General features: G+C 43.3%; 1 protein-coding gene across 2 annotated transcripts in view; it reads right to left on the reverse strand.

The window, feature by feature from the left end:
• LOC144115361 (inhibitor of nuclear factor kappa-B kinase subunit alpha-like) overlaps nucleotides 1-20,236 on the reverse strand; it is a 55,549-nt gene that overhangs the window by 12,819 nt on the left and 22,494 nt on the right. For both annotated transcript variants that reach the window (XM_077649719.1, XM_077649720.1), the window contains 5 exons: nucleotides 19,315-19,416; nucleotides 15,691-15,746; nucleotides 5,323-5,402; nucleotides 2,779-2,891; nucleotides 2,642-2,688 (listed from right to left, as the gene is read on the reverse strand). In XM_077649719.1, the coding sequence (XP_077505845.1) occupies nucleotides 2,642-2,688; nucleotides 2,779-2,891; nucleotides 5,323-5,402; nucleotides 15,691-15,746; nucleotides 19,315-19,416 (398 nt within the window). The remainder of the gene's footprint in view (nucleotides 1-2,641; nucleotides 2,689-2,778; nucleotides 2,892-5,322; nucleotides 5,403-15,690; nucleotides 15,747-19,314; nucleotides 19,417-20,236) is intronic.

Here is a 20,236-nt window from a genome sequence, read left to right on the forward strand (position 1 = left end):
AGAGTTAAGAAAATGCGGCAGAAGGCTGGCTTGACATTCAGTGCATTCCTACTGGTGTACTACAGGACAAAACAGAGAGATTTTTTTTTTTTTGCAAAGCACAAATTTTGGTTTTGAATTTTTTTTGTCATGCAGTGTCCGTTGACATATCTAGAGTGAGAAGAAAATTTCATACAAGACATTCAAAAAACAAAATGTCTTGGCCTGCACTATGGTCGTATGAGTGCAACACAACAAATGAGGTCAAAAGAGATAAAAGTCATGAAGAAATCTGCTCCGCAAGGCGAGCATCTAGGTAGAAAACCGTAATAAAGAAAAATGCCCATTGTTCGAGCATTTCCATAACGCAGAGCCACCACAATTTACGAAACAATTCCTTTAGAGCGCTTCCTGGTTGATTTCAGCAATGAAAATTCGGGACAGCATAAAAAAAACGAGGCATACAAGCGGATACAACTTTCAAAAAACCAATTTTTTGGCCACTTTTTTTTTCGATTTCAAAGCCACGTCCCCGCTTAAATGTTTGCAACAATTTCTTGCAAAAATCTGCACTATTATAACAGTAGCAATTTTGTATCAAGCAGAAATAAACAAACATGGGTACTATTCTGAAATAAAGGAGAGCAAACTATGCATATTAAGGTATTCCAACAACCGCAGTTAAACGGTGTCATTTTAGTACTGCGGCTTCCACCGGGTGATAAATTTCTCACAAAATCTAAAATGGTCCTTTGGCGGCAGCTTCAAATGTTCTCTGTCCGTATGCTGGCCCAGTGTGCCACCATGTTTCCCGGTAGCTACAGTCCATACTGCGCCCTCTGTGGTCAAAGCGCCAATACAGCCCACATCCTATGAATTTTCCCCACTGATCTCTCTAAACCAGAGCTGCAACTCAGCACTTTTCAGCAGTGGGAGGCCGCAGTGCTCAGCTTGGACCTGGCTGTCCAACGCCGGGCCCTTGAGTGAGCCACCGAGGTCATCATGAAGCAACGTCTTCTGATCACCTTGAGTCAACCTCAAGTTCCGTTTTTCTTTTTTTGAACTAATAAAGTTTTTCCTCCTCCTCATTAAGAACGTGAATTTCAAAATTATTAAAGAATACCAGAAAAACCAAGTATGGTATGCTGGTTATTGGAATGGCAGTTTCTAATGAAAGTGCAACAAAATCACCTTAAATAACTGTGAATGCAGGCTTGCTGTGCTTTTTCTCACTTGCACGGCTGAAAACCATGTGCAAGTGATGCATTCATGCAATTAGTTTGGTTTATGGTTGATGGGGGTTTTAACGTCCCAAAGCAACCCAGGCTGTGAGGGACGCAGTAGTGAAGGGCTCCGGAAATTTCGACCACCTGGGGTTCTTTTATGTGCACTGACATCGCACAGTACACGGGCCTCTAGAATTTCGCCTCCATCGAAATTTGACCACCGCGCCCGGGATCGAACCCGCGTCTTTCGGGTCACCAGCCGGGCGCCATAAGCACTGAGCCACCGCGGCGGACACATTCACGTAATTAAATTTATGAATTGATAAGTGCATTTTGAAGCAAGCTCATACAACAGTCTTCAGAACAGCACAGAGGATCAAGAAAGGCTTTCTTGGAAAGTTGGGCCTTGAACAAAGACCTGTCCATATCCCAAGCTAAGCACATCCTTTACTGTAATGTTAAAGCTTCATATCTTGGCACTCTCTATGCTGGAATGAACATAGCTGCACAACTGCAATGAAAAATGACCATGTGTGGACACGTGGGTAGCGAGAAGACCTTTGTAAGACTTTACTAGGCGCACACACTCAGTGCAAGGCTAACTTATCAAAAAGACAAATAAACAACAGAAGCCATCCAATTTCTGAATTAAATGTGGGCTGGTTTGCACCACCTCACTTTTGCTTGTGAATAATAAGGGCAATAATTCATGACCTGAAATACCTCGAAGCAAGCCCCATGTAGTGTGCTTCTAATGTTGAGACACTCATCAAACTAATAAATTAAGCGTGCAAGTACGAATGTGCCAGTTGTCTCCACTGCCAAGAAAGACAATTCGTCATGAACAAACAGATCCAATCATACAGATTCACAACTTGCTCACATGTGAAACTAAATTAATATTCCCCACTATTGCCATGGTAGCTTAAGGACAGCAGTGCCACATTCGCCTCAAGGTGCAATATTAAAAGCGTACGCACGTGCAAACAGTTTACCAACAGCTTTAATAAATTCTCCAGACATTTACGGAAACTTCTCAGCCTTATTTTACAGTAGACAATAACATGGTAAGCTTACAGAGCCAAAATTTTATTCAAGCAGACAGCAAATGCAAGGGAAACACCAGCATTGACCGCAAACATCAAATGAATAGTTTGTCCGAATGATAACACATGACATTCAATGTACAAGATATTTTTTTTTTCTAGAAAGGTTACAAGCACTTCAATTATTTCTGAATTAAAAGATACTTACATGTGTTACTGCTGTTGTAACACAGTGGAAGTAAGACATTAGGCTTCCAACTGTACAATGGCTACATTATTTCTTCAATTAAAAAAATACCCATGACAGCTGAATTAAATTCGGTTCTCAGTTTTAATCATTTTCTCCTTGTTTCTCTCTGTGTACAATAAAAAGCAATATTATTGCCATACCTCTTTTCTGTTTGCCTTTCTCGTAAAGTTGCCACAGTCTCGCCATGCTGGAATAAGCAACAGTTATTTCTCAGGGCACATATGAACAAGCAACAGTACTGTTGAAATGATCACACTGTTTACAGATGTAAGCTCACATCTCATCAAGGATCTCCAGCGGTGTGCCCTGACCATACGGGGTCCTCTGACTGTCCTCAAGTATTGTGCACAGCTTGTTGAACTTGTTGAAGCAATACTCAACCTTCTTGCGCTTCAAGAAGAAATGCAACAGAGTCACAACAGTACATATGTATTAACACTGAGTAGGTTAACTCATGGTGCACATTCTGCTCATTCAGTGGCAGCACGTACACCGCTTTCTTGCAGGGGTGGCTACACCCACCCAAGTACAGTTCGAGAAGAAAACATTTTTGGACAATGTTACTACTTACAACTTCTATGACTTCATGCACAAGTGAACAGAGGCTACACCTACTCCTGCACTAACACTAACAGCAAGGCTCATTCTGCTGTATGCTATGATGGACCCATGGCATAAGAGCTGAGGAACAAACCTTGCTCCTCTCGTGCCTAACGAGACTCAGAGTCCCAGTGCACACTGTGCGCTGTATTTCTCATGCCAGCAGTGATGCCCGACTATGCTTGGCCACTGCACATTGAACACAAACTTGCCCAAACATTTCCTCAAGGTGTACTTCACACAAATGGTTTGATATCATCAGTCTGGTGGGTGGAGGTAGGCAAAGAATAAGGGTGCGTTTAGGCAAGAACTCCTTCCAAACAACTGCAAAACTGTCCAATAAGAGTAGTGTGTTTGGATGGCCCTTAGGTTCCTTTCCAAGTGTAGTTGAAGAGAATGCATTGCACACAGCTTGGTCACTTAAGAGGGGACGTGGCTTTCAAATCATGACAATCTCGAAAAAAAAAAAAAAGAATTTTATAAATCACATTTCGCATCTAAAAGGTCTTTCGAATTATCCCCCGAAAAAGTTTCTCCACGAACAGCCCAGAAGTAACTTTAAAAAATAATTTCTGGCGGTTTAGCTTTGCTAAGCACAAAATATTGTGCGAAAGCAGGTTTTTGCACGTGGACACCACTGCCACGTAGCTGAAAGCATGATTGAGGTGTCCACTGACCAAAAGAGCATGTTATGCAAGTTTGCTTTCCTTCTGTGACTTTTGCGCACAGATGGGAGTTGACAAAGACAATGACATGCAATGCACAGCGCAAGAGTGTGGCAGTTTAACACGAGGCATAATTGGCTGCTGTGATAGCATAGTGCTCTCGTGCAGTGGCCAACAAAGCTGCGGGTTCGAAACCCACTCGCGGCAATGCTTATTTTATTTCTGCAGGTATTTTTTGTGTGACCATAGGTAGAACAAAAATAGCTGACATCTCCGTGAAAATTCCACTTTTCTCAAAAAATGTTCGATCTGGCTGCTCTGTTTGCGAAAAACTTAACACGACAATGGCTTCACGGATTTTCATACGGTTTATGCCATTGTGTTCCTTGTTATATATTTTATGCAGTGTTGCTCTATATTTTTGAATTACTTGCTCATTTTTTCATCCCGTCATCAATTTGACATGACGATAATGAGTGCATATGCAAGCGTCTATATAACATTTCTGAGTAGAAAAAACAGGCTGCTTAAAGTATTTGGAGAATGTTACTGCATCAACCATTCCTTTGGATAAAACTTAAGAGTGACTGCAGACTTTTACCTTGTCCTGCTGTCATGCCAGGCTTTCTGTAAATTCGGTATAGTAATGAAGCGTACAAAAATTTATTATGTCCAACCTACATAAAATATGTTAGTAAAATTTTGTATTTAAGCATTCAGTGGACTTTCCAGTAAGCATGCCAATTTTCATTGCTCTACACAAAGAAATAAAAAATTTCACCTCTGAAACCCGTATCACCCCTTAAGGGTCCCCGCATCTTTCAGCAAAATTTTTTCATTTCTTAACGTATTTATATGAAAATTTTTAAAACATATTAGGAATAAATTTATGACTACTGTCACAAAATTTCATTGTTATATCTCCAGAAAATTGTTTTCTAACATATATTTTTCTTTTAAATTTTGCAAAAAGGCTGCAGAGTTAAGAAAGGCTGGTTCAATATTCATTGCATTCTTACTGGTGTACTACACGTCAAAACATTCTTAGATTTTTTTTTTCACAAAGGGGAAACTTTGGTTTGTAATTTTTTATGATGCAGCATCCGTTGATATACCTAGAATCAGAAAAAATTTCATACAAGAAATTTAAGACACAAAGGTCGTCTGGACCTGCACTATGGTCCTACGAGTGCAACAGAACAAATGGGGTCAAAATAGATACAATAGTTGTGAAGAAATCTGCTCCACAAGCTATCTAGGTAGAAAACTGTAATGAAGAAAAATACCCATTGTTCGACTGCTTCCCTGCAGTGCACAGCCACTGTGTTTCATGAAAAAATTTTTTTGGAGCACTTCCTGGTCGATTTCAGTAATGAAACTTCGGGACAAAAAATGAAGCACACAAGTGAATAAAACAATTTTCAAAAAAATCGATTGGGATTTCAAAGCTGCGTCCCCCCTTAAGGGCAAAGCTCTTTCAGACAATACACACTGGACAGCAGAAAAATGTGTGCTTTGTTTTAAGCGCAGTTGTTTGTAGATAAAAACCAACATACCTGCTTGTAAACGTCGCTGAGCAACTCGTCACAGTTGCTCCAACTTTTAAGTATGTTGTCTGTATCTGCTGAAGGTCCACCTAATAGATGTAAGAAAGGAGAAATATTAGGGCAAGTAAACATGGTGGCACAGTGAAGCTAAGCCTGTTAACATGTTTGCAAGACAGTTTATCATGGCAACAAACACAAAATGTGAATTTTTTTCCATGACAAGAATGAATACATTGCAAGTTTTAATGAGTGCAACGCTGAAAAATGTTGAAGACTGTTCGACATTGAAGGAATAATGGATATCATGTTTCCAGCAACTTGGTATTACTTGGGAGATGAGTTACCGGTGAAAAACACTACAAGCCTGGAGAGTAGCAGGTAGACTGAGAACCTGTATAACAATGTTTTTCATGTACTTTAACATCCCCAGTCTTATTACACCGCAAGACATGAGCGTGAAAAATGATAAAATGCATGGCGAACCACGTCTGAGGTCCGACTGCTCAAAATTGTGATGGCGCAGAGAAATAATAAGCAATAAAATGGTCAGCTAGCTGGTACGCACAGTTTATTTTCAAGAAACAATGTCAAAAGGCCAACAGTTTTTGTAATAATGGTGCAAAACTGCACACTCTACAAAAACTTGATGGCTGGAGACAGTACGCTCTGCCTATTGCTCTGCATATTGCTCCAAATGCATTTGCTACATTTTATGCAAAAACACCATTGTCACTGTTACTTGAGGTGAGCGAGCCACCAAATAGGAGAAAATGCTGTGTACCACAATTCCTCTTAGCAATAGGTGGAACAAAAGAGGGAGGAGTGGGGATACTAGTTCTGCCAATGGTATCTGCGACACGAGAAATGGATGAGTGCTAAAAAAAAGAAAGTGCACAAAAAAAAAAGAGTGGCAACTAACTGCACCACATAAGCATCTATAAATGTGGTTCCCCTGCCATGTGGGTGAATTGAATGCCCATTGAGTCTATGAGCATTGAACTCATTGCAGGTCAGCAGGTGCTAAACGGCAGTTTGCAATGACCATTGTACTCGATCGACTCAACAAAGGTTCATGACTGGCCATTGCAATTGTGTGTGTGTGTGTGTGCACATGCATGCGTGCATGTGTATGTGTGTAACTAAAAACAAATAAAACCTTTTCTTCTTCTCTCGTGTCTCGTAGACCGACGATGATTATGGATTTTTATGGCGCAAGGGCGTCTAAGGCCAAAGAGCGCCATGGCACAGGGTATTTTTGACTTCCCAAGCATTTCACCCTAAATAAGCCGAGCACCAGACCAGGGGAAGCTTGTACCCATTGTATCACCAGTGGGTACCCGGCGGCACTGGGGATCGAACCCCGCACCTCCCGCATGCAAGGCGGATGCTCAACCACTTGGCCACCGCTGCTGTCTCTCATAGACTAGGCTATGCTGAATTATTCAAAAATAAAAATTTTACTTTCCAGTCATAGTGGCTGCCCTGAAAACTGTCAGATGTAAACGAACTAATGCTCTTTTTGTAGTACACTATGTCCCCCCACTTTGCCTATTTTTGCCTCTTCGCATCCTTTGCAATGATTGAAAATGAGAAGTGCCCAACCAGTGCTGCAGTGATAGTAGCTATGGGCAGGCATCTGTCACTGATATATATGGGAGCTTCACCAGCGAACAATGAATGCTTCCAAAATGAAGTGCTTAGTGTTGCCCATAGGTACCCCACCATCGCTGTATGTGGATTATGCCAGATTGTGTAACATTTGTACTGTTTTCCCAAACAACCTTCAATTAAAAATAGCACTCAGTTTAGTATGTAACTTTTGGTGCACTTACTGCTCCAGTCCAAATGTTTTTACCAAACTTTACTCGGATAGTTTGCTGTGCCATCTGCCAGATGGCATGCTCATTTCTCAGTAACCAATGAAACTTGCCATGTGGCAGTAGTGCATCTGAATGGCTTTTGAAATTTCAATGAACAGTGAAATTGCCTGTATAACAGGGGTACTAAACACAGTTAGCACCAAAACAACACGTTTAAATAAGCTTGATTCAATGGTTACACAAAGACTGGTATATTACGTGATATGCTGATACAAGCATAACAAAGCATAAGACACTACAGAATCTGCTGTTCAAAAATGCCAGCGGTTAAGGAAAATGAGTGCTTATTTATTTCTGAGATCTTTTATTGGCGTACTAATGCAACAAGTAGCTTAAACCAGGTGTTTCACCTAAGATGTTCTGCAAATTAAAAAAAATGCTTTTTGAGTTAGAAGAGCACTTTTCTTGTCATAGAATTTTCAGCGGTGTAGCACATCAGAATACAGCTAAGATGTCTTAACTAGTAGGCTGGTTACCTGTTTATTTTTACAATGAGTGGTGGAAATAATGGATGCATTTTTGCTTCAGATGCCACATAAATTAATGAAGCCTGACTGCAGTAAATTTATGGTTAGTTACTTTTCCTTAACCTTTCTTTTTTCTGTGTGTGTGCTGCACCATCTACAAAAATGCTCAATGAATTAGCACTTTGCTGGTGCACTTAAGGTTTCCTCAGAAGAGCAAAGTGTACTTGTCTTACTCTGTGACCATTTCAAACTCCCTCAAACTGTTTGACACAATCCCCAGTAAGGTGCACAATTTAAAGTGTCTAATCTTTGTTGGCTTCAAAGTCTTCAAACAGAAAGGGACTCTGCCAACAGAGACACCGAAGTAAGTCGTACATGTACTCGCCAAACAAAGATGTATTCACAAATGCAAATGCAGAATATACAAAATGAACAGTCTTGTGAAGTTCCACAACCTTGTTCAGCACTTGGCCCACACAGACAAGCCCGGATATATTGAACCTGGCTACTTAAAATTATTGGCTGTATCGAACACACAGATTATCCTCTTGAAAAACATATGTAACAGTATAGGAATGTTGCACTGTATATTGAACTGCAATTTCGCCGGTTGTTTGATATACTGAACTGTGCGCCGTGCCCTCGCAAGTGGCATTTCTCCTAACAGTGCTCTTTGATCACTTTCTGCACGCAGGAACAGGACGGCTGCGAAAACTTGGGCATCTACTGGCAGCGCTAGCACTGTGAAACCGAGTGACAAGGTAAACATGGGATGGGCTTGAGGTCAGCATTCGGCCTCTTTTAATTTGCATGCCATATCACCCTCATGTGGTGAAACCTGCTTAACTAATGCCTAGCCCACTCACGTGACATTGTTCACTGACGAAGGCGTTGCGAAACCAACGGCACCTTAATTTTAAGAAGCAGCAAACCTATTTATAGTGTAGTGGTAACATCATTAGACATCTTATCGTGGGCAGTGGAGATGGTTTCAAAGCACTGACTGCAGTGCTATCGATGTGAAGTGGGCTAGACCTAGTTTCGCCTAGCACGCAGTGCACTGTCAGCACACCGGTGGGTGGCTTGGCACTGCAAGAAGTGTGTCGCAATCGTGGGTGCAAGGTATTTGTGCATTTAGGTTACAGATATGCTTCTATAGCCATTTCTTATATACTGAATTATTGATATACCGAACTCTTTTGCAATCCCCTTTGAGACCCGGGTTCGACTGTTTTCCTTTCATTTTACGATGCAAAAATTCCCATGCCAATACGCATGACATGTGGCCGTTGATAAAACAGACCCAACAAATATTTTTAATGGGCTTGAAGTTGACAGCAGGAGCCCTCCTCGGTACTTAACCCTAAAAATCAGTAAGTAGCAACAATCAATGCATCACTGTGAGGACAGGCCCCACTTCAGTCATAGACACTGCAGCCTACAATAGTGTGACAAGCAATGTATACACCTGTGTACGGGCCGCACCCTGTTTTTAAGAAGGATACACATATGTAAAAAAAAGGTCCATTCCCGTTTCATGAGGCAAGGTTTACGTCGGCCAGACAGGTAGATGCCTGAATGAGCGCCTGAAAGAGCACTGATACAAGACCTACGAGACAGGCACAGGGAATCTGGCGCTGCATCGTAGCAATTCCAAGATTAAAGATCAAGCTTCCGAGAAAAAAAAAACAGTGCGCCCTGGACCTTGCCAGCTGTTCTGCAATCAGCAGGCACTCGGACCAGATAGTACAAGAGATTGTGGAGGCTGCCAAGATGGCCAGGCTGCGTGAAAATTGCGTTAGTGAGGCTTCGATCACTCTGATAAATGCAGAATTGTATTTTTTGAAAGTAACCCGCTAGGATTTTTGATATTTTTTGGCAGGGGGGAGAGGAGGGTTGGAGAATCTGCATATATGTAGCGTTTCACCCATTAAATATCAGTTGGAAGTTCAGCACTTGTGTGTCCTCTTGTCTTCATTGTGTCTTTTGCTGTGCTGCGCTGGTATACTTATACTATGTAAGGGCTGCACCCGAACTTTCCATGACCCACATGGGAATAGCCTTAGAAATGCAAGCGCCGTGGCCTTCACGATCAGCTCCGACTGCAAGCAATGGTGAGCTTGGTCGTGGAGGCCACAGCTCATCATCATCACTGTCAACTTTTTCCTCCGCCGTGAGACCCCGCTATCCATATCGGGATATTGGCATCAGTATTACCAGCTCCAGCTTTTGTAGCTGTCTATGGCTGTCAAAGGCACAGGAGTTGCGATAGTGTGTTAGTTCACTGTAGTTGTGGCTTTCGTGTGCTGCCGTTGAGGGTTGCAATTTTAGCACAATGGGCAAGCACCTTAATAGCTACACGGCTGGGAGTTTGCCCTCGAGCACGGCAAGAGTGCGGCAGGCAGGAAATTTGTTGTGGCTGAGAAGTGCATCCAACGATGGTGCAACCAAAAGGATGTATTGAGGAACAGAAGCTGCAAAAAGCGCACTTTCCGAGGCAAGCCGTGCAAGTTTTCCGAACTGGAAGAAGAGCTGCTCTGCTATGTGAAGGAAGTGCAGAACAACGGCTACGCATTGACAGCAGACATGCTGCGCAACTTCTTGAGGGATGAGCGTGTACCAGAGTACAGCACCCTCTCGGTGTCGGAAGACTTCGCCAGTGATGATTGAACGTAGAATAAATGCCGCTCATTGCCTGTTTGGTGTGTTTTTGCTTTTTTTTCCCCACACATCACGTGTACGGGCCACACCCCCAATATTGGCCCTCAAATCTGTAAAAAAAAGTGTGGCGTTTACACGCAATTATACAATATATTCTCAATATTATCTAGAGATAAAAGTGACACCACAGCCTTGCGAGTTTCTTAAACAGCACTTTATCCACTGTGGGAATGCCGGGAAGATGAGGTTTCGTATTTGGCTTGGCTAGTGTGTGGCGAAAAACGTGAATTCTGCCAAGGAATTGGTAGCCGCATCGCGATGCTGTCCTTTGTGCAGAGGTTAAAGTATTTTAAAGGGACAGAGCACTCACCAAACCGTGCCATAAGGTTATAGCAGAAATGAAAAGGTTGTACCTCATATAAGAATTGAGCGTTGCAATATACAAGAAATGAAAATTTATCATTTTAATTTCGCACTGAAAACCCCGTAAAACAAACTGAGGTGCCATCTTGTGGTGAAACTTTTCCATTATCAGTATATCCGACCATATGACCACATCTCAGTAAAATGTTACTGATTTAAGTGCACAGTGTTTTTTTTATTAGGCGCCTTCCTCCTGTTTTATTAGCTTACGCTCTGCACTGCGCACTTCGATGAAAAGCAACTCTCCTATCGCATCGCCAATGATGTGCTTTTAGCTTTTAAGTTTAGTGGTGCCACAGTTTTTTCCATTTCTTGGACAGAGCGGCAACCATAGTCCTCTAAAGCATTCATCAATGAGGTGTACATCACTGTGCCATAGCAGCTTTCAGTGCGGAAACTATAATGGACACTACTCTATACTAAAAAATATCTAATTACTGTCTGGTAGGTGAGATTTGTATTAGTTTTTGGTATATCATTATACCATCGTGCTCGCTGATCATGGTTTCCAGCATTGGGATACAGTGCAATCCACTCATAACGATATTAAGAAAACCCGAAAATCCGGTCATTAAACCGATTATGATTATATCTGGACCGGCAAAAAAAAAAAAAAATTACACACCCACATATCCCCCCATGCATGTAACCACCACGACCCCTCCTGTCAAGGGGGCACAGCGTCTTGGCGCTTTGCCAAGCCTGCAGAACGAGCCACCCGAGCCATCCCCTCTGGAGCTCCCATCAAAAGATAAACACGTCTTGATGTTATGGCGGAAAATCTTCAAGCGCCGACCAATCGTTAAAAAGATGACGTTTCGGCCCCGGCTTACGGGGGCCGATGACGTTTCGGCCCCCGTAAGCCGGGGCCGAAACGTCATCTTTTTAACGATTGGTCGGCACTTGAAGATTTTCCGCCATGAACATACCCGACCAGACGGGTTTCCGTCGAACCCTGGATTTCGTCTTGATGTTATGCGCACAGCATCTTGGTGCGCTGCCAAGGTCTGCACTGCAGAAAGTGGGAAATGGGAGAGAGTGCCAAAAAAAGCTAGCGCTAAAAAAAAAGAAGTAAATTCTCAACCATCTGAATGACAAAAGTGGGGGAAGGGGGGTTCAGAGGTATCCCCTTACACTTAGCCAGTGTCACTTTTTACCCAGTTCAGGAACGCATACAAATGGGCAGAAACTATGTTTGTGTGAGGCAGCATTGCCCAGTGGGCTGCCAAGCAAGCTCCCTCCAGCGATTGTGACAATGACAGCGCTTGGTTCCCAAGGCCATAGGCAACGCTCCCCCATGGATTTAAGGAGTTAACCATACTGGTCTGTTCCTGGAGTTTTTACAGTTTTTACTTCATTTGCTTCAAAGTATCTTTTATCAAACTTTTCAGCAAATTTTGATTGCAGACACCTTCTGGGCAGCCAGAATCCTATTGCTGTATCCGTTATTTCGCCGATAATTGTATCGTTGTATACGGTTTATTTTTACATAGGGGCAATGGGAGAATTGATAAATCTAGAGAACTTGATCGTTATAAGCGATATATCGTTATATCTGGTATTGTTGTAAGTGGATTACACTGTACATAAAAGAGGTGCATGCACAGATAGAGAAATTCCCAGTAAGAATCTTGTACAGTGTTTCTAATAAAAACGTAGATTCGAGCCCCTTAGACCTTGAGCTTTCCATTCTGTTGAGAAAAATTGGGCACTTAAAATTCAGCATTTGGTCCTTTTAATACTGTGTTTCTCTTTAATGCAGTTAATGCAAGTGAAAGTTTGGTGTTAAGCTGGTATGGAAACTTTCACCGCATTTCTTCGAGGTTTGTCCTGAGAATAGTCGTACTGTTATGATTGAATCCATGTTTCATGCCCAACAATAACCAAGCCTCATCTTCCTGGCGTTCCTGTGCCGCTCCATGCTGGATGAGCCATCCCAGCACCAGTTGTCTCCATAGGTAATATTGAGAAACTCTGTGACAAGTGGTACTTGTTCACTGGGCACAAGGCTAGCAGGGACAATTTTTTATGGCTGTTGGCATCCTCAACAGAATAGCTTCAGTGCAAAGCACAACTAGTTTACTAAATAAACACTAAAGTGATGCAAGTGAAGTGAAGAAAAAAAAACAGAAGAAAAATAAAACTTAAAGACCCGCTGATCAGACTGCCCTTCGTTTATCAATTAATCAGTATTTATCAACGGATAGAGCGTTCATGCCGTCTACCACCCTTCATGCTGTGCACTCGTCATGTCGAGACAAGGCAACCTCACCATTTGAAAAAAATGTCAATGACCAAAAGCTTGTGCTAGCCTTGTTGTTCTGAGCTTGCCATGCATGACAGCTTCGCACAGGGCGACTGGATGGAGTGCAAAATGAGCAACCTTAACACTCTCATATCTTAGTAGTAGCTCTTGCCATGCTGCCTTCTTTTTATTTTCCAGCAGTGTTGCTTGTGAAAGCGATGAACCAATTGTGGCTGCCAAAGAATTGACTTGATCATGCAGTTACCTGAATGGTCAAGGGGCACCATTACTATCTTTTGCCTTTACATAATTTTCTGGTGTATCCATGCTCTGTTCCCAGTAAAAAAACACATCTGCAATCTTGTGACACCAATCTCTCGATACAGTTGGATTTAGCATTCCTCTTTTAAGCATTCCTCCTCAAGAAAAGGCTTTGCAGCTGCAGCTGATGCACATCAGTTTCAACACTATAGTAGACTCACAATACTTCAAACTTGGATAATTTACACTTTAGGTTAATTAAAACAAATTTCAAAATCTTGGTTGGCCAGTTATATTTTGAATGCATTTTAAAACCGGTTAATTCGTTAATTTATACCACGGTTTCCATCAAATTCGCTTCATCCAAACTTTCCGTCTTGCTCCAACACTCCTAGCACGTGAAAGAGTAGTGGCTGAGGTTGAATATGTCGTTTCCGGCGCCCTGTGAGCTGGAAATTTGGCCCTCCAACCAATTAACTTGGATGTGGTCTGAAGGGCCATGCCGAGGTCCAATCGGCACTCCAAGCGACTATAGGTGCCCCACTGTCGCATAGTCTCATTTCTGATCTTCACTAACAGCCCATGAAGATAGCAGCTATCGGCCACAGATCAGCGAGCCAATTCCAGTTGCGTGCCGTTTCGAACTCTCACTGGTGTACTGCTGGTCATTTTTCTTTTTAGAAGGCGCCTCGCTGTTCCAACACAAATGTGTGTTTCCCTGGCTTCCATTTGCGCGGGCCTGTGCACCGAAAATGTGCGCTCATCACGGACTACTCGCTGTTTGTGCACTGAAGCGTTCTTACATGGAAGCCTGTGAAGAAGGCCACAGAAGGCCTTACTATTTTGTAGCAGTTCTTCTTTGATATTACCAACAGTTGACATACAGTAAAGCATGACAGGATCGTGGAAAAAATGTCCTTGTCACGCAATTTTGACTCAAAAGCAGATGACCATTGCCTATTTTTTCATCAATTCAATTTGCTTCGATGCAAATGGTTTTTTGAAAGTTTTTTTTTGTAGCAATTTGATGATACAACCTTTGAATATGTCACATGCTTGTTTCAGTCTCTTGAGGTCTGGAAAGTGGGAAACTAGTGCATTACTGACAACTTTTCTCAACCACACACCCAGTTGGAGACTGCTGGTTGAGTAAACATATCAGCACCTTTCACCCATACTTTATGCTGTGCTAACGCTTTTAGCTACCTCTGCATAGACAATTCCAAAATACTATTTGTATGCATACTGAGCAAACACGGGTAAGAAAATGTGAAACTCATTATGATATGCGTATGGAGGAAGTCAAGTCATCGAAATAAAGCAAAGCACTCGGGAACTGTTATGATGCTTTTAGTTCCCGTTGTCGGCGTGCCGCGGGCGACCTTGAATGAAGGAAGAACAAGAAGGCAACCTAAAATGAACTTTGGCGAAACTTTCAGTTCACCCGACCCCTGGTGCTATGTGTTGTGCTGCCGCCAGAGCAGCGCATGCGCAACAACAGCATCTTCATGGTCCTGTGGTGGGCGAAGCTATTGCACGATGAGAAGGAGCCTTAGTTCTGCCCTGCAGCTCCAGAGGCGCATGCAGAGTACTGGTGACACTTAAAAAGTAAGGCAGCATTGCCGTGTGAGTTGCCATCATTACGTAATGCGAGCAAATCCTAGAACACAGGTACCATGGCATCATCAACCACCACAACCAGTAACCAGCTCTAATTTGTTGTTCTCTGACATGGAGGTCGGCGAGGTGGTGATGGGGCAAATGTCCCATTGTTATGTGAAGCACCTGCCGGCACCATACCCTCTTCTTCAGTACATGGCGAGCGCTGGTTGTGCAGGTTGCCATACATAAAGAGTGGCAAAGAAAGCCGGGCGCACTGTCGTTCGTGAAGAAAAGCCAAGGAAAGAAAAGTGGCTGATGAAGGACAAACTCCAACGCTCGTGTGTGGCTATCAGTATCTATGAGCCATCCTAGAATAGGATATGCCTTTTCTGCAGTGCACTTCATGCCTTCACCTACCATCTACAAAGAGATAGTCTCTGAATTTTTTTTTTTTTTCAATCTGTGGTCTTGATCAAAGGGCAATTAGTAGCATAAACATTTTATGACTGAGAGATAACTGATAGGAAGCAGAAAAATGAAATAACCACACGCCCTCAGTGGGATCCGAACCCATGACTTCCATACGTCACATACGGTGTTCTATCAAGTGAGCTATAGATATCCATTAAGCAAATCACATTTGCTCTTGGACGACATTAAGGTGCACTTCCGATAATTGAAACAAAGATCTCTGGTCCTTCAAAGTCTGAATTACTGAGAGTCTACTGTTTTACTTGAATGAGAGTTCAAGTGTCAGTTGGTCAGTGATTTAATGATGATAACATAATATAATTGACAAAACTTTGCACAGATGCAGTAAAAATAATGACTGACGAACCTTTGACTGAGCATAGATTGATCCACTCCTGCAGGCATGCCATGTCTTTAGTGTAGCTGAAAGAGGATCACAAAAAATAGCTTACGACAAAAACATGCATATGATTTATACCAACACTCATCCGTGCATCTTGGAAGCCTGCAGTGTAGAAAGACAAAAGAACTAGACGGAAGAAATTCTCGGCAGAAGGCACTATTAAAGGGACACTGAGGAGAAATTGAATTTGGCTTGTATCGATAGAATACCAGCTCCTGATCACAAAAACGCCGCTCTTACTGAAAACAAAGCTCTTGTAAGGTAGCAAATACCAAGAACCAAAATACAGGTATCGCCACAACAGGCCAATCTCGCAAGTACAAGCGTGGTGACGCCATAGGACAAGACACGCCACCTTGGAGGAATTTTCCATCCTACTTGATATCGCGAATCTCTGAGGCTGACAAAGGTAGGTTGCGCAGATCAGTAGTGAAGTAAGTTTTGTTTTAAAACCAATAGTGCACTTTTATCACACAAGGAAGGCAGGCAAAAGACAACCTGAATGTTGGAAGCAAAGAAAACGGATGCTTGGCGGCGCCACAGGCGGCCAGGAGAGTTTCGATTTGTTATGGCGCTTCGCGTCTATGAGCTTTGCGAGCCCTGTGGTTTTGTTTTTGACGCGCTTCGATTTACAAGCGCCGAACAGCAGAGGAACTCCAAATGCCGCTTCAAGTGCTAGTTAACCTTTGAAGGAGCCTGTTGAGGCTTGTCAGATTATCGCCACGGTCGATGAAAAGCTATGATGGCACAATGGTCGGTGATCGCACAAGGCAGCACTTGTGTATTCGCACGCTTGCACGGCGAAACATTCCCGGCTGTGCCAGTCAACTTCAAACTACTTCACGGAAATCGTTTGTTAGGGATGGGAGCCAAGGTACAAGGCAGTTCAGAAAAATTGCTGACGGCCTTGCTCTGTTAGGCCAGGATATACCTAGCGAAAGCGCGGAGATTTCTGCATTACAAGAGTGCATTCACTAGATGCGCCTTTATTGACGGCTGTAACTTGAGCCGTCGTGGCGGAGCGGTAGCGTTTCCGCCTCAAACGCCGAAGGCCCTGGTTCGATTACAAACCTCGGCACTGGAATTCTTTTCTTTTATTCAGTGAGTGGGCGGGGGGTTTCAGTGGCTCCCATGGATGCCGCCGCCGAATACGTTGGTTAGCGGTTAAGCGCAGGCTCTGTTAAGGCGCGTTTATGCTGCGGCGAGGCGCGCGCGCGCGCTGCACGGCGAAGTCACGTCGGTCAAAGCGAGACCCTCTATACTCTAACTGCGCTTGACCGCCGACGCGTTCGGCGGCTTCGGCGCACTCTGTCCGCACTGGCGGGGAGATCTGAGCATGTAGTGAGATTTGAGCATGTATCTATTTCGTGCCGAGTGCGCCAGCTGCCGCCGGCCCGGCCAGACTGATTTGGCTCCGCGGCGAGCTGTGTGTTATATTCAATAGCTGCGGCAGTTGGGCGGAGCTGTTCTTTTCGAGCTCGGCTATTTTAATCCATTCACAGTACATATCTGAAGGTACATGCAAGTTGGCGAGAGAGCCAGATCCAGTGGACCCGTTGGATCTAGCGGAAGCCGTTGAAGCGTCATGCGCCGGCTTTGGTTTCAAGCCGCCGACTTTAAACACGACCGCCCTCGAGCACCCATTTGTTTTTTTGTGGCAAAAAATAAATAAATAACTTGGCCCTTGCAACCGTGGGAGACCTCGACGCCGCCTGCTGCACCATGCAACCACGCCATTCAAGGAATCACAATCCGTTGGCCCCAAAGCCCCGGCCAGCCTCGCCGACCTTGTCCTGGCCCCTTGCGATTCCCCGTACTGGGGTTATGATATTTAGTTTGCAACGCCTGCTCTCTGAGGAAGGGGGAAACCACCCACCGGCGCCTAACCTAACCGTGCTCCCTCAAAAACATCGCACGCTCTGTAGGGCTGAGGTTGCTGAAATGCAGGCCAGAGTTTTTGCGAGAACTACGTCGTCGGGTTCAGAAACGGGATCCATCGTAACGCTGGCAAGACGCCGGTGCAAACGTAAACGAAGCGACGGTGGCGACCCCCGATAGATGCCTTCAACGTGCGGCGGCGGTAGCTTTCATTTCGGCAGCTGCTAGATCGCACCGCTAGCCACCAGAAATCACGGAGTCTCTGTTTACGTCAGGTTTCACGTCACTCCGTTCTGTGTCGTCATAAGAGTTCTCGAGTTTGAATCGGAGCGGCGGGAAAAAATTTTTCAACTTCGAATTCAAATTTTTTTTAAATAAATGCATCTTTCGCTCCCCGACAAGCGTCATCAAAGCCATGAAATGCCGAACTATCAGATATTGCTAAAAAAAAAATTTTGATAGGGTTCTCCTCAGTGTCCCCTTAAGTAACTGAGTACGGAAGGCTATCCAAGATATTTTGTACTGCGAACTTGTGAAAGAATGCTGAAAAGCATAAAGAAAAAGTAGCCAGAGTCATTGCGTAAGCAAACAAAATCCATGAATAACAGGACACCTGTTGTAGTGCTGAATGTACACTGTCTTTCATACAGCCTGAAGAATGCTTTAAAAAAGTACACGGCTGATGTCTTTTCAGTGCCCTTGAAGCTATGTTGAGCTGTCAATCTATCCAACAACAGGCTGAACAATCGGCAAGGTGCGCATGCGTACACAGTAAGATCAATGAAATTCATCGACAAGCATGTGCATTGGTCATGTGGCACTATGCTTGCCAAAGGAGTTACACGTTAAAACATGCACATGTGAAGATAAAACAGTCTGAAGGGTGACATGCACTCCTATCTATCATCACAATGCTGGGCATATGGCTGTCCACAGTGCTTTGATGAGACACAAGTTTCATTTACACACAAGGACACTACAGCACATGTGCTTGTCTAATTATTTTATACTGCTAAGGGAAGAGCCACTTATGCAAACCAGGCATTTTAAGCCAAAAAAAATCTTGTCACGAAAGGCTAGTGTTCCTTTATTTTCAGTGGCCTCCATCCCCTCTCAGCAGCACTGGCGAGTTAGAGGCTGCAAAGGCCATCTCGGTGCAGAAAGTGCAATGCTACTGATGCTCAGCCAAGTTCTATTTTTTTTTTTATATTTAAATGACACCCTCATTTCTGCCCTTTTTTTCTGAAATGTGGAAGCTGACCACTAGTGCTAGTGGCACCTTTTGAGTGATGTAGCGAACGCCATCCCGAGTGGATAGTGGTGGAGGACTGAAACACACAGACCTGCAAATAACGTTTTGTGACCCTTTCACAGCCATCAGCGACCATGCCAAAACTGCTCTGAAGCAAAGACAAAACTACACCCTAATGCATTATTCTAAATTAAAAAATAATAATAAAGAAAGCAAAAACCAACTGTGCTAAAGTGCCTGTGTCCTAGACTTAGAATATGACACATGGACACTGTGTGCCTATGTCCATGAATTAAGGGCATTAAGGTACTTACCGCCACTAAAAATGCAAAAAAAAAAGGACCAGATATTTCTACAGAAATTCTGCACAAATTCTTTTCGGACAAGTTGACAAACAGAAAAAGTCGGACTATCTGGAGAGCTGACAAGCAGCGCATTTTTGAGAGAAAGTAACTTGCCTTTCATGCACAATTTTCATCATGGCTGTGAGCTTGTTCACTTCAACATGAATGCTTGACAATGCCTTCTGCAGTGCAGGAATCTCTGAGCTCAAGTATGCCCTGTAGAAAAAAAGGCTATTACATTCCACACCTCATTCCTGTAAAGAAGCCCTTTCTAGCCTACCTACACTGATTGCAGAGTAGGGAGAGAACAAAGTGCAAGCAACAAGGAACGCCACAGGCCATGTGTTGTGCACAATTTTTCTATTGCTGGTGGGTTGGAACGATTGAAGCCTAAGCGAAAGGTACTATGGGCACAGCCGAAGAGACAACATGGTCATACGTTGGCACCCCATTTAAGGAATCATTGCAATTCAAGGAGTGAATTGCTTCTCAATGCAGCAACTACATTTCATTCTCTCCCAAAGTGAGACAACAGGGTAACAGGTACAACTGCTGCATTTCAAGCTAAAATCATGGTCCTAAAACAGAATGGGACAGCATAAAATGTCACAAATGGTCAAAAACGGCAGCAATGAATCATCTATCACACAACCCTTCTTTCATAACGGAATGCCATTCAATCTGATGCCACATAAAATACATCACCACACGAGTGTATGCTTCAAGTGACAGCAAAGCAGTAGAGCTAGTTTGAATACTCCAAAACAAGATATTCTAATCCACATTTATGCCGATATGCATAGAGCAGATGAAGATCATGCAAAGAGTAATGTTAATGAGTGGCGGACACAGTACATGCATAGTGATGTGATGACACACCCAGAATATCTGCCATAAAAATAATTTTTACCTGCTTATCCATCAGCTCTTCTATCTCTCATGACATCAATAGTGTCGTTAGCAACATGACAATAGCCTCACTCTCTTCACAACATTTCTTTTTATCACATAAACTTTCTTGCAGACAGATAAGATT

The sequence above is a fragment of the Amblyomma americanum genome, chromosome 1 (assembly GCF_052857255.1).
Source record: "Amblyomma americanum isolate KBUSLIRL-KWMA chromosome 1, ASM5285725v1, whole genome shotgun sequence".
Taxonomy (NCBI): Eukaryota; Metazoa; Arthropoda; class Arachnida; order Ixodida; family Ixodidae; genus Amblyomma; species Amblyomma americanum.